Genomic DNA, 12,756 nt, shown 5'->3' with positions numbered 1-12,756 from the left:
CTGCTGTGCTTCAGCATTGTACTCAATATGAATCTTTCGCCAAGCTTTATTTTTAAATTCTAATGCCATAACATCATGTTTTCTAGATTCAATAATACCAATATGACTTTTCATTAGCTCAACAAATCTAGCTTTCTCTGCCTCTGTCATATTCTTGCTTCGTCTTTTCTTTTCTTCTTCTTTCCTCTCCATTTTCAACAAGTCAAAAGAAAAGCAATGCACAGTTGCTCACACACAAAATACGAAATATTCGTAAAAATACGCAATAATAAAACTGAAGAAAGTTTAATAAAGACGTAGAAATATTTAAGACCTTACTAACCTAACCTAACCTAATCTAACCTCAAATTAGACCACAAAAATATTGTAATAACTCTGCTCCCTAGAGGAAAGAACCATACTGCAAGAGTAGATAGAGCTTACTTCTATAGTTAAAACTACAGAAGTAAATTTAATATTAGCTCTCCAACGTGTACAATAGAAGTAATTTACTCCCGGTATAAATTACTTCTGTAGTTTGAACTATGGAAGTAGGCGATACTTCTGAAGTAAGTCCGATTGATTTGGTGCACTCCAGCCTAAAACTAGCGTGTTGTTCTCCATAATTATATACAGAGTGTTCTAAAAAGGTATGTCAAAAATTTAAGGAGATATTCCTCACACCTGAAGGATGAAAAAATGTTATATGGACATAGGTGCGGAAATGCTTATTTCAGGAGTTATGTTGAAAATACTGTTAGCTGTATTACTTACACAAGGAAAAATTTAGGATTAATTATTGTAGACGACAATCGTTTAATTAGGCTTATTTACATTTGGTTTTAATGTGACCTTGAGTATGTTACAATAAGGCTGGAGTGCACCAAATCAATCGGATTTACTTCAGAAGTATCGCCTACTTCCATAGTTCAAACTACAGAAGTAATTTATACCGGGAGTAAATTACTTCTATTGTACACGTTGGAGAGCTAATATTAAATTTACTTCTGTAGTTTTAACTATAGAAGTAAGCTCTATCTACTCTTGTAGTATGGTTCTTTCCTCTAGGGAGCAGAGTTATTACAATATTTTTGTGGTCTAATTTGAGGTTAGATTAGGTTAGGTTAGGTTAGTAAGGTCTTAAATATTTCTACGTCTTTATTAAACTTTCTTCAGTTTTATTATTGCGTATTTTTACGAATATTTCGTATTTTGTGTGTGAGCAACTATGCATTGCTTTTCTTTTGACTTGTTGAAAATGGAGAGAAAAGAAGAAGAAAAGAAAAAACGAAGCAAGAATATGACAGAGGCAGAGAAAGCTAGATTTGTTGAGCTAATGAAAAGTCATATTGGTATTATTGAATCTAGAAAACATGATGTTATGGCATTAGAATTTAAAAGTAAAGCTTGGCGAAAGATTCATATTGAGTACACTGCTGAAGCACAGCAGGAGAGATCTGAGAATCAGTTGCGAATTTTGTGGAAAGATTTAAAAGCAAAGGCAAAGAAGGCGAAAGCTAAACCAAATCGCTCTCGGAACTCTCCGTCAGTATAAATCTCCATTGGATCTCTTCTCTCTCTTATATTACGTATCACTACATTGTCCTCCTCATCAATATCCATATAATCCAAATAATCTAGTAGGCCTAAATCCATTTTAGAAACTCAAATGAAAAGGAACATTAATTGCTTGCTATTAACCTTATTTCTTATTTCTGATTCCTTACTCGTTGACTTTACTTCTACTCGCACTGAAGAAGTAATTTTTGCTCTAGTTACTCTTATACTTTAGGCTAGAAGTAAATTACTCTACAGTGATGCTCTCTGCACATTATTTACTTTAGGAGAATATTTAATTTTATTTCCAAAATGATTACTATGATAGTAGCAATTGAACCTTACTATTGTAATAACTCAATTTCTAATGGAAGTCTCCGATTTATTATAGAAGCCAATTTTTACTACCAGAGTAGGGTTTACTCCGAATTGGTGCACTCCAACCTTATTGTAACATACTCAAGATCACATTAAAACCAAATGTAAATAAGCCTAATTAAACGATTGTCGTCTACAATAATTAATCCTAATTTTTCCTTGTGTAAGTAATACAGCTAACAATATTTTCAATATAACTCCTGAAATAAGCATTTCCGCACCTATGTCCATATAACATTTTTTCATCCTTCAGGTGTGAGGAATATCTCCTTAAATTTTTGACATACCTTTTTAGAACACCCTGTTTATTATTATGACAATATTATATAATTTTATTTCAGATACTTGGAGCATTATATGTATTATACATGTGTATGTGTGTGTGTGTATAATAATGTATATGATTATGCGCGCCTTGAGAATTGCAACACTTTATGATCTGATGCTATCAGGATTACGAACTTGATGGTCGTCTATCGTGGTGAAGGTGCTGGCCTTATTACTTCTTAATTGGTCCGTACATTCACCTACAGAGATATCTACGTTGAATCGTAGCAATTAAATTACTATAACAGTAAACATGTGCACTTTTCAGCGCGTGATGCGTTTATACGATGCGTTACGCTGGCTAGTTAGAAAAATTCAACGTAATTTTCTCATTTAAATTAACAAAATACTTGATGACTGCTACTTAACATTATGCTATACACTCTTATTACAGATACATATATTCCGCGATTCATTATACGATTCTTGATGATTGCTGCAATAATAATGATAACACATTACATATGTATCTTTACAAATGTTTTTTATTATTACAACTTTAACAGTAACAAAATAAATATTCAAAAATCATGTACATGATCTTGGGCAATCTGCGTGCATGACGATGGTACGCTTTCTCAATGGACAGTGGTCGTAAGTGCAACGGCGGCCGCAATAAATATACGTAGGTAACTATAAATAATAATAAGAATATGATAATTTATGAAACGACAAATGAAACGCCAGATGAGATCTTAGAGAGGCGGATAAGAAGTAAAATGATGACGAGATAGAAGAAGAAAAGAGAAGCGAGATGAGGTGGAAATACAAGAAGATAGACATGAGGAGAAGACACGAGTGCGTTAAAGGATAAAAAGAAACAGCAAGGACGAAAGGAAACTTGGTGAGGTAGAGATGTGCTAAAGATGGTTCTGTCGTGTACCGACGAGTGCAGATACTACTCGTCGAATTAGATCATCGAACGAAGATTAATTCTGCAGGATCGATCTGCGATCGCGCGCGTTGCCGTATTTCAGTACAGCCTGTTGAATCGAGTCATGAATGGAATCGAGGGATCTTCCGTATCCGGAGTGTCCGAATCCGTGTCCGTGATGCTCCTCCGAGCTATGCGTATGCGAACTGGTGTACACCGGTTTACTGACGATTTCATACGTGGTCTTCTTCTCGCCGTGGCTAGCCAAGGATTTGAGTCCGATAATGGCTGATAACATTAGCGCCATCAGACCGGTCATCAAGGCTTTTCCGGCAAGAAGAGCCAGAGCGCCGAATCCCATCGCACCGAGAGTTCCCTTCATCATTAACAGACCAGCCATCAAACCGGAACCGCCTTTATCCTTTTTACGTCCTAATTAAATATAAAATGAAAATCTATTAAATATATCTATTAAATATAAAATGATAATTAATATCTTGAAATATAAATGTGCGTGTGATTGAGATAAAACAGACTGATTCGAGTAAATTTACTTTCGTAAGATGTATTGTATCTCTGAGTTTAAACTGTTTGATTGTCTAATAATCTTGTTATTGATTATTTTCTTTATTACTTCGATAAATAATAAAATTAAAATTCTAACCTGTTTCAACATTTTGATTGCCTCCCAAGCCAAGTTGCGCGAGCGCATCCTCGTTAAAGTTCCTGGCAGCTTCAAAGGTTTTTGGATCAAAAAGCTTGATGGAAATTGAGTGGCTGTTAAGGTAACTGCCGACCTTGTGAGCCAAATAAGCATCCAATCTCTTCTCAACGTCATTCGGGAAGTCCCTCGCCAAATTGGCGACTACTTCCGATGCCGGAACATCAGTGGAACTGTTTTCTTTGATCACAGATACTCCCGGAAGAATACCGATGTTCTCCTGCTCCGACAATTTATCCAGGAAAGACACCACGTCCAGCTTGAGGCATGTGGCACTGTATGACTTTCCGCAATCTTTATTTAAATTAGATGTCAGATTTTCCGGAGCTTCTTCCACCATTTGCCTCGAAGTGCGTCTCTCGATCTCTGCGTTGACGCATCCCGAAAGAAAAAGTACCAGAAGAAGAAGATGACAACGTGACAATTGGGCGACGTGTGTAATTCCTTTCATCGCGAATTTTTGGATGTTTCCTTGAAGTTTAGTTTAAAGTAAGAAGAATTTGTGCAGAATATATTTTTTTCGTCCCAAGTCTACGGATCGCCAGCAGCGCGACGATATCCTCGAAGACGAAGGACCTTGAAGCTGACAGATGAGACGCGTATCGTGCACTGGGCATATCCTCGGATACTTGCAGTATATATAGAGCGAGTCTACAGATAGTCCTTTTTCCTTTTTGCCTTTCGGTCGTTTCATACATTCTCCGTAGTCGAGAGTACCGGCGACGGAACTCTCTTCTTTGTGGATGTTGAAGAGGAGGCAGGGGCTCATGCAGCCGCCCAGTAGCTGCGGCGAGAGGGAGCGTCAAATAGAGCGGAGAATTCGAATCTGAGTCAAATTTATGCGAGAAAAAAAATAGACGAGTACGACAAATGATGAATGAGAGCGAATGCTTATTGCCTGGATACTAATTTAATTGCGATTATCGACATTATATTGACATATGTATATGATTAATTATTTTTTAAGAACCTCTTATTATCTATTAAATGCTATAATCTAACAAATTTCTCCATATCTTTTTTATTTATAAATTTATATAAATGTTTACAGATTTTTACCTGTTGTTACATAATATTATTTTACAAAATAATAAATCTTTTTACTTCTAGAATATATATATAATATAACTTAGAACATACAATAAAGAACATATAAAGTGTCTATTCATATATTTGATTCAAATAATCTAAACATTCTTCTTATTTATTATAAACATATAATTTAAAAAAATAGAACAAAAGCTCTAATTTCTAATTAAAGGCAATAATAGGACATAGGAGTTTAATCAAGTGGATTAATCATCTCAATATAAATTATTTGATCAATGATCGCTGATATCCTTGGTGCTCGATCGCCTAGGTCGTAAGGTCACTTTCGATTTCATGAATGAAACCACGAGACCAACAGGACGAATTTCACGAAGTTTGCGAGCCGGACGCAATCGGGAATCGCAAATCGAAAAATTCGCCAATAAGTATATCGTGAAAATTATTATTGCGGGCGAGGCGAAACGAGACGGGAGTCCTACTTTAAATCAGTCCAGTTTAGCTAGCTCGTAGGAGATCCGATTTTCGCGCGCCATGCTCGAGCAACGGCGCTTCAGACGGATCTGCCGATGTGAAAGTACGCAGTCGATTTTCACGAGCAACTCGATAGGATCTTATCGTGGCATGTATGTATTTGTATGCGGTGAACGCGTGCACGTCTCGATATGACGCGCATGCATGCCATGCGGCAGGTGTGCCGACTTAGAACGGACTAGCCTTCTTCTTGAAGCATCCATTTTTCCATTTACTGCTTCCGTTTTCATGCGGTGCCTTCCTTTCGTTAATAATCGTGCGATCTCGAATACACGTTCCTGTTCTCGCTATGCGCGACAAATCGAGCCAATAATGGGCGTTCGTAAAACATGGACGAAAGAGATAAATTGGAATGAAATGTGAAATTGCATTTATCTCCATTGTTAATTAAATCAAAAATTTTGTAGTAAAACTGATATATTTCGCATTTATCTTTATCGCTAATTAAATCAAACATGTTATAGTAGAAGAAGATATTAAAATATTTCATATAGATTCAATTCATTCAAATTCATTCGCGAACTCGTTCTGATATTGTAATTTTATTGCTTTTTTATATTTTGTCAAACGTAAACTAGAACTGTCCGCAGCATAATCTATATTTCCTGGTTTTTAGAGAGTACTAAGCATTAACTGAAACCGCAATTATTGTGCTGTATTTGGGACACCCGATAAAAAATAATGCCATTTAATTTCACGATTCATCATCAAAGCGATGATAAAAAAGATTTGATAGATAAAAAAGGTAGATAGAAAAAGAAGAAAAGTCAATATTTATTTTTACATATTTAAATTTATTTTAAAAGCGTATTTTTTCGTACTTAAAAAAAAAATAAAACATATTATATCAAATAAATAATATGAATAATAAAAAATTTCAAAATATTCGTCAAAATTTCTTTTAATAAAAAAACAAAATTAAAAATCTTTCAAATTAAATTTTTATTTTCGAAGATAATATTAAAAATTATAAAATGCATAACAAAGAATAAAATTATTTTCGATTATATAATATTTCAAAAATGAAGCTATACTAGCGTTTACAAGTGCCAATATAATGCTATAACGGATGAATTCATATAAAAATTATGATTGTGCGTTCCGGAACATACTGTAGTTACCCTATTTTCAGTTGAAATTAAGATAGGCGTTGTTTCAAGGAAATCGCTTGCATTTACCTAATAATTTGTCACAATTCAGGGAACGTTCACGCAGGATTAACGAAGAAAACGTGTCAATAATTTCTCCTTGACAGTTATTTTAGCGAATCATTCTTACATATTGAAAATATTAAAATATCAATAATGTATGGGTACTGTTAGAAATTTAGAAAAATATATATAAATTGGAGAAATTGTTTCTACTGGAAAGCTGGAGATTACCGAACATCTGGAACATTGCTTACCACATTGTTAATAAACGATATCCGCAACATTTTTACATAATTTTTTGCTTGTAGAAAAGCAAGCTTTGTCAAGTTTTTCTTCTTTACTTTGATACATGTAGAAGCATATAAATTGTTGTTTTATTTCATAAGATCTAACATTACCATACTATCTTCTGCAAGGAAAAACAAGACATCAGTGCTTTGTGAACGGGAAAATCTGATTTGTATAATTATTCGGCTATGTCTAAATATTTCTACATTTATGCAAAAAACAAAATTGTTGTGTATATTTATTTTCTTTTAAAATGCTTATAAATCTTATAGTAATATCTTTAATCTTGTTGATACAATAATTAGATAATAGATTAACATACGTAACAAGAATGATACTTAATAAATACATTTAAAAAATATTGTATATCTGTCAGTTATTAATCAGTTGTTTAAAATATATTTAGTAGATTATATATATTATAAAAATTATACGTATTTCTTATTTATGTAAATTTATATCATATATTTGTTATCAAAAATGTCATAATTTTCGAAAATGTCTAATTTTAAAGAATGCATAAAATTTATTTTAAAGAAATGTATAATATGAGCATATGTATGTAGTGCATGTATGATTTATGCGTCAAAGTGTCAAAAAAGAAGAAAAGAAGAAAGGTGAAATTACTGCTTCTGATACACTTGGTGCTGCCCGAGTGATTGCATAGACCTCGTTAATTCAGGAACGCACATCCGTTATGCACTAAAAATGCATCGTATGCGTTTATACCTTTGCATTTTTCTCACGGCCGTTCGAAGTGAATGTTAAAAGCTACAAATTTCTTTTATACGGCCATTTGTAAGAATAAACTTATCTAGCCATCTCATTACGTTGTACTTTTCTCAATGAGTTACATATTAAACAACCCGGTCGTACTGTTGGCTCAATATTGTCAAGGTACGAAATAATTTATTGTCGCAATCATAGTCTTTATTTAATATTAAGGATTTAAATAATGTTTAGTAACTATTAAATTTATAAATTTAGAGCAATCTATTTTCTTAAATAATATATAATAATATATAATATGTATGTAATAATAATATAAAATAATATAATATATATTATATATATATAAAATGTTTGTTTCTGTCAAACTATATTTTTATATTACAAAAATTTATTATTTAATATTATTTAATTAAAATTTGATATTATATTAAAAATGATGCATATAATTTTACAATATTTATGACAAAATTTTCGATTTTTATAAAATAATAATACACTATAAAATAACAATACTATATTTTTTAATCTATATATATATATATATATATATATATATATATATAGATTAAAAAATATATAATTGAAAGAAATATTTTACAGAAAGCTCTTTCGAAATATAATTATATATATACAGGGTGTCGCAGACCACCCGTATCAGCCGAATATCTCAAAAACTGAGCGCGGCAGACAAAAATATTTCAGACAAAAGTTGTAAGGTTTCAAGTAACGCATTACATGGCGATATCAGTATGACCTTGAAGAGTGTTGTCAAGATCACGTAAAGGTCACCTTGAATTCTGTAAATGGAAATCCCAATTTTTTATTGCATATTCTTGTAGGTTATCTCGAGGGCTTTCCAAAACATATATAAATATAATTATATATATATATATATATATATATATATATATATAATTATATTTCGAGAGAGCTTTCTGTAAAATATTTCTTTCAATTTTTTGTTTCTGTATAATATACGTGTGAACTAATATATTTAATTTCATTTATTTATTTCAATTTATGTAATATGAGAAAATGCTTTTCGAATGATGTATAATCGAAATAATGAAATATTATATGTATTTTGTAATTTGCATATAGATAAATAAAATTTATAATTAAAGAAAAATTATATATAAGGAAAATGAGAAAAACGTATAAAAAAATTTTATATTTTAAAACTATGTGTGTGTATATATATATATATATATATATATATATATATATAAAACATTGTTTAAAACGTTTATTGTATGTGTAACTTAATTTTTTATCTACAGAGAGATTTACATGTTTAAAATTAGCATTAATGTTATAAAAATAAAAGTGATATATTATAAGAATGGAAAATGTAGAGACAAAGTTTTTAAAATTATTTACACAAAAGCATTTACAAAAACTATATTTGCAATTTAGCAATTGCAGATTTATGTAATAGAATATTTAATAACTTTTAATATTATGTAAGAAATGAGCAAGTTTATGTAATAATATTTTTAAATCTAGTCATAGATATTTTGTTATAATTAGAAATAAAACAAGTTATCAAGAATTTATAATAGAATTTAAATTGCAATATATTTTATTAAAATAAAAATATTTTAAGTGTATGGAATATGTATATGTGAAAAATTTCAACGATATCTTTGTGAAATGAAAATATAAACTTGAAGTAAGTCTTATAAACAAGATTTTATATTTAAAAAATATGCCTTTCAGTATGAGAAGCGGAAGAACCTACGCTCTTCATCTTGTTTGCTTCTCGACGGTGCTGTCCTCTCAAACCGCTCATATATACCCGTATTTGCTGTCCCACTCCTCTTGAATGACTCAACTAATCACAACCGATGCCGTTATTCCAGCTCCCACCAAGAAGGCCACAGTCGTACCTTGCCACGGTAGAAGTGGAGAAGCACGTGGAGGCAATGACCCACTGACCTTGATACGTACGCAGCATCGAGGGGGAACTCGGTGAACCAATCGTAGCTACGATCCGCTTTCCTACCTTGACTGACACAATGACCTCGTTTCCTTCCTCTTCCTAGTTCCCCACCTTGATTCAGTCTTTCTCCGCTATCTCTCCCACCCTCACAACCGCATATTCTATCTTCTTTCCGTTCGTAAACCTTCATCTAGGTCATTAGTCTTCTCGTCTGACCGACTGATTGTAAGTAAACCATTTATGACTAAATATATATGTATATAAAAAATAATCCCTATTATTGATCTAACATTTAAATTGTAACATTAGTAAGATGGAACATATCTAATAAAAGTAATTTGCTGATATCGCAATAATATAACGTTTTTGACAATTCAGACGATAATATAATGAATAAGACAAAATTGTATAAAAAAGATTTATTATACATGAAGCAAGTATGTGCCACAGACGCATAAATAAATAAAATAAACAAATGGCAAGGACATTCCATTTTATGGATTGTTCTGATATAGATATTGTTCGCCATTGAATTCTGGTGTCCAGTCTTTATAAGGTTGATTAACTTCTTGTTCTGATCTATGCCAGTGATCGTGATGAATTTCATATGGTCTCGCAACGCCATAACTGACTCTTGGTGGAGGCGGTGGTGTAATAAGGGCTTTCAAGGCTACCGCGCCGGAAAGCACAAGTGACATAAGACCTGCACTCAAGCCCTTAATGCCTATCGCAGCGATTGCGGAGACTATGATGGGCAAGAGAATTAGGGCCTTTAGTTTCAACAGAATTAAAAGTGGTATAATCATCTTCTTCAATCTTGTACGAGCTGTAAATAATATATCATATATTTTTCTCTATAAATAATTATATTATTTATTAACATTTTCAATTAATTACATATAGTCATAGTGTATTTAATTGTTAATAATATATTATAATTATAAATAATTATAACATACATGAGAAGAGAAAGGATGATGTGTAAAAGTTAAATTATAACATGTTAGTATAAAAAGGATTCGAAATATATATATAATTGAATATATAATAAAAATGTTAGAGAATATTATTAATATATAAATATTAATAATTATGGAATTTTTGAGTAATCGAGAGGCATTTCTAAAATATTATAATTGACATTCATCTTTCAATCTACTTTCTTCGACACGCGACACTCTCGTTCAAGGTCTTTCTTAGACACCTCGCAGTAATCGTCCCAGAAACCCGGAATCCCATCAAACTTATCAAACGGTAACCCACTTTGGTCCACTCCCACCTCCGGTATCTGTTTTCGCGGATATGATAAAAGTGGAACACATCCTTACAGCTTTCTATGTATGCATTTTCTCGTTTCGATCTCCCTCTCTTTTTCTTAACGCTGCTATCAATGAACATTAATGATACATATCCGAATTTTTGAATATTTTTAGACTTGTACAACACATATTTCACATATTGTGAATATAAGAGTGAAAGAATTTGAGAAAAATTTATAAATATGAAAGGAAGGATGGAATTATGTTAGAGAGAATTTGAGAAAAATTTATAAATATGAAAGGAAGGATGGAATTATGTTAGAGAGATATGGAAAATGAGTGAATGGTATTTCGGCCGCAACCGAAAAAGAAGATGCTGTAAGTTATACTTTCCAACCAATGAATACCGAGATTCGTGGACTACTTAAATCCCATTGGTAAGACTTTAGAAAGGTGAGGCGCTATAAGTTTGCGCCCATGATGTCGAATGATGTATTCATAGCAGATCGGGACGTTAGGCAAGAACAAGAGACTTTTGTATTAGATCCAAGATCTAACACAAAATCTTAGGTTTAATGCTATTACTATTAATTTATTAAATTATTAAAATATTTGCGGAAAAATTTAATTTTATATAAAGAAAGGAGATCAGATAAATAAAAGAAGATTATAATTAATCAAGTATGAGAAAATTAAATTATACAATTATGTATTAACTATATAATAATAAGAAATACTGCTTAATATAGTTACAAGGATATATAATGTAGAAATATAATTATAGCAAAATTTCAAATAAAATTAGATTTGTAAATTTAATAAAAGTAATATGTACTTATTAATTATTATTCCAAAAATTTATAAAAATTTAATAATTTCAAATATTTTAAATTATTTTGTAATGTCTACATATAAATATATCCACTATTTCACACAAGCAAATATTATTTCTTATTATAGTCTATGATAAAAATCATATTCTTTTCTTTTTTATCTATCTATCTATATGTGTGTGTGTGTGTGTGTGTGTATAATTATTTTTCTTTTATATCATCGAACCTCCAATTATTTCTATTTAATTATGTCATAGATGCACACAAATTCATAAGCCAAAATTATGCCAGCAAGGAAGAATTATTTTCTGAATTTACTGAAATAATTTAAAAAAATGCGATCTAAATAATCTAATATAAATTTTATTAATATTAAATATTTCATTATCATTTTGTGAAATAGTTTCAATAATCAATTCAATCATTCAATAATTTCAAAAGATAATATATTTACTAGCATATTTTCCTAGATTATTCTAATCTTATTGTGTAAATTTTAAAGATAAATGTTTCAATTGTCTCTAATTTATAAATTTAATAAGATTTGCTTTACCCATAAAATATAAAACAATGTTAATATTCAATTTTGTTATTTTTTCTGTTTAAGCATTATTGTAACTCTTTTCCGATGCATTGTTTACCTTCGGACGCTCCGTTTGTCAGACTTTTCAGTTCTATATCGATATTCTTCTGGCCGAGGGCGCGCCCAAACAAACCGGCAGATGAAGAATCATTAGGGAGATTAATTTGTATTTTTCTAGTTCTCAGGAATTTCTCGATTCTGTTCACGAGCGGATCTGCACTTTCTTGCGACGAATTCCCGTCTTCTGGAATCTTTCTCAGGATAACCATATCACTATAAATATTGATAGTGTCTTTTCTATTGAGTTCGTCCATCGTCATCGTGAGCTTTGCTTCTAAATGCTCCAAATCGTTTCCATTTTCCTGATTTTGATCAGCTACCACTAATGTCACGAGTTGCAGCGCCAGGAGAATGATTACTCTGGTCTTCATTGTCGCGAAGTGCTTTATAGTGCAACTTCGATGAAACGTTTTTGACTGTTTGGTCCCAGGACAATTTTTCTTTTATACAACTGTCGATGAGTGGTGGGGCCATGCTGAACTATTTGGCAA

General features: G+C 31.5%; 2 protein-coding genes across 2 annotated transcripts; both read right to left on the bottom strand.

The window, feature by feature from the left end:
- Positions 1-2,790: 2,790 nt before the first annotated feature.
- On the bottom strand, positions 2,791-4,352 carry Osi16 (DUF1676 domain-containing protein Osi16). The gene is made up of 2 exons (XM_083097396.1): positions 3,780-4,352; positions 2,791-3,547 (listed from the first exon to the last, which is right to left on the bottom strand). Exons 1-2 carry the CDS (start codon positions 4,285-4,287, stop codon positions 3,171-3,173), a joined length of 885 nt encoding a protein of 294 aa, XP_082953522.1. The 5' UTR covers positions 4,288-4,352; the 3' UTR covers positions 2,791-3,170.
- Positions 4,353-10,024: 5,672 nt separating this feature from the next.
- On the bottom strand, positions 10,025-12,636 carry Osi15 (DUF1676 domain-containing protein Osi15). The gene is made up of 2 exons (XM_083096748.1): positions 12,264-12,636; positions 10,025-10,356 (listed from the first exon to the last, which is right to left on the bottom strand). Exons 1-2 carry the CDS (start codon positions 12,634-12,636, stop codon positions 10,025-10,027), a joined length of 705 nt encoding a protein of 234 aa, XP_082952874.1.
- Between the last annotated feature and the right edge of the window lie 120 nt (positions 12,637-12,756).

This window comes from Camponotus vicinus, unplaced genomic scaffold (genome assembly GCF_025532165.1).
Source record: "Camponotus vicinus isolate PSW18456_S1 unplaced genomic scaffold, iyCamVici1.0 SCAF_4, whole genome shotgun sequence".
In the NCBI taxonomy this organism is placed as follows: Eukaryota; Metazoa; Arthropoda; class Insecta; order Hymenoptera; family Formicidae; genus Camponotus; species Camponotus vicinus.
Note: the sequence above shows the minus strand (reverse complement) of the source record. Positions and strands in the feature narration are given on the sequence as shown.

What these genes read in the sequence shown, in the direction of transcription:
- Osi16 (XM_083097396.1), bottom strand. Translation starts at nt 4,287, where the DNA reads ATGAAAGGAATTACACACGTCGCCCAATTGTCACGTTGTCATCTTCTT. An exon ending in CAATCAAAATGTTGAAACAG is followed by an intron (nt 3,548 to 3,779) that starts GTTAGAATTTTA and finishes ATATTTAATTAG; the next exon opens with GACGTAAAAAGGATAAAGGC.
- Osi15 (XM_083096748.1), bottom strand. Translation starts at nt 12,636, where the DNA reads ATGAAGACCAGAGTAATCATTCTCCTGGCGCTGCAACTCGTGACATTA. An exon ending in GACAAACGGAGCGTCCGAAG is followed by an intron (nt 10,357 to 12,263) that starts GTAAACAATGCA and finishes TATTATTTACAG; the next exon opens with CTCGTACAAGATTGAAGAAG.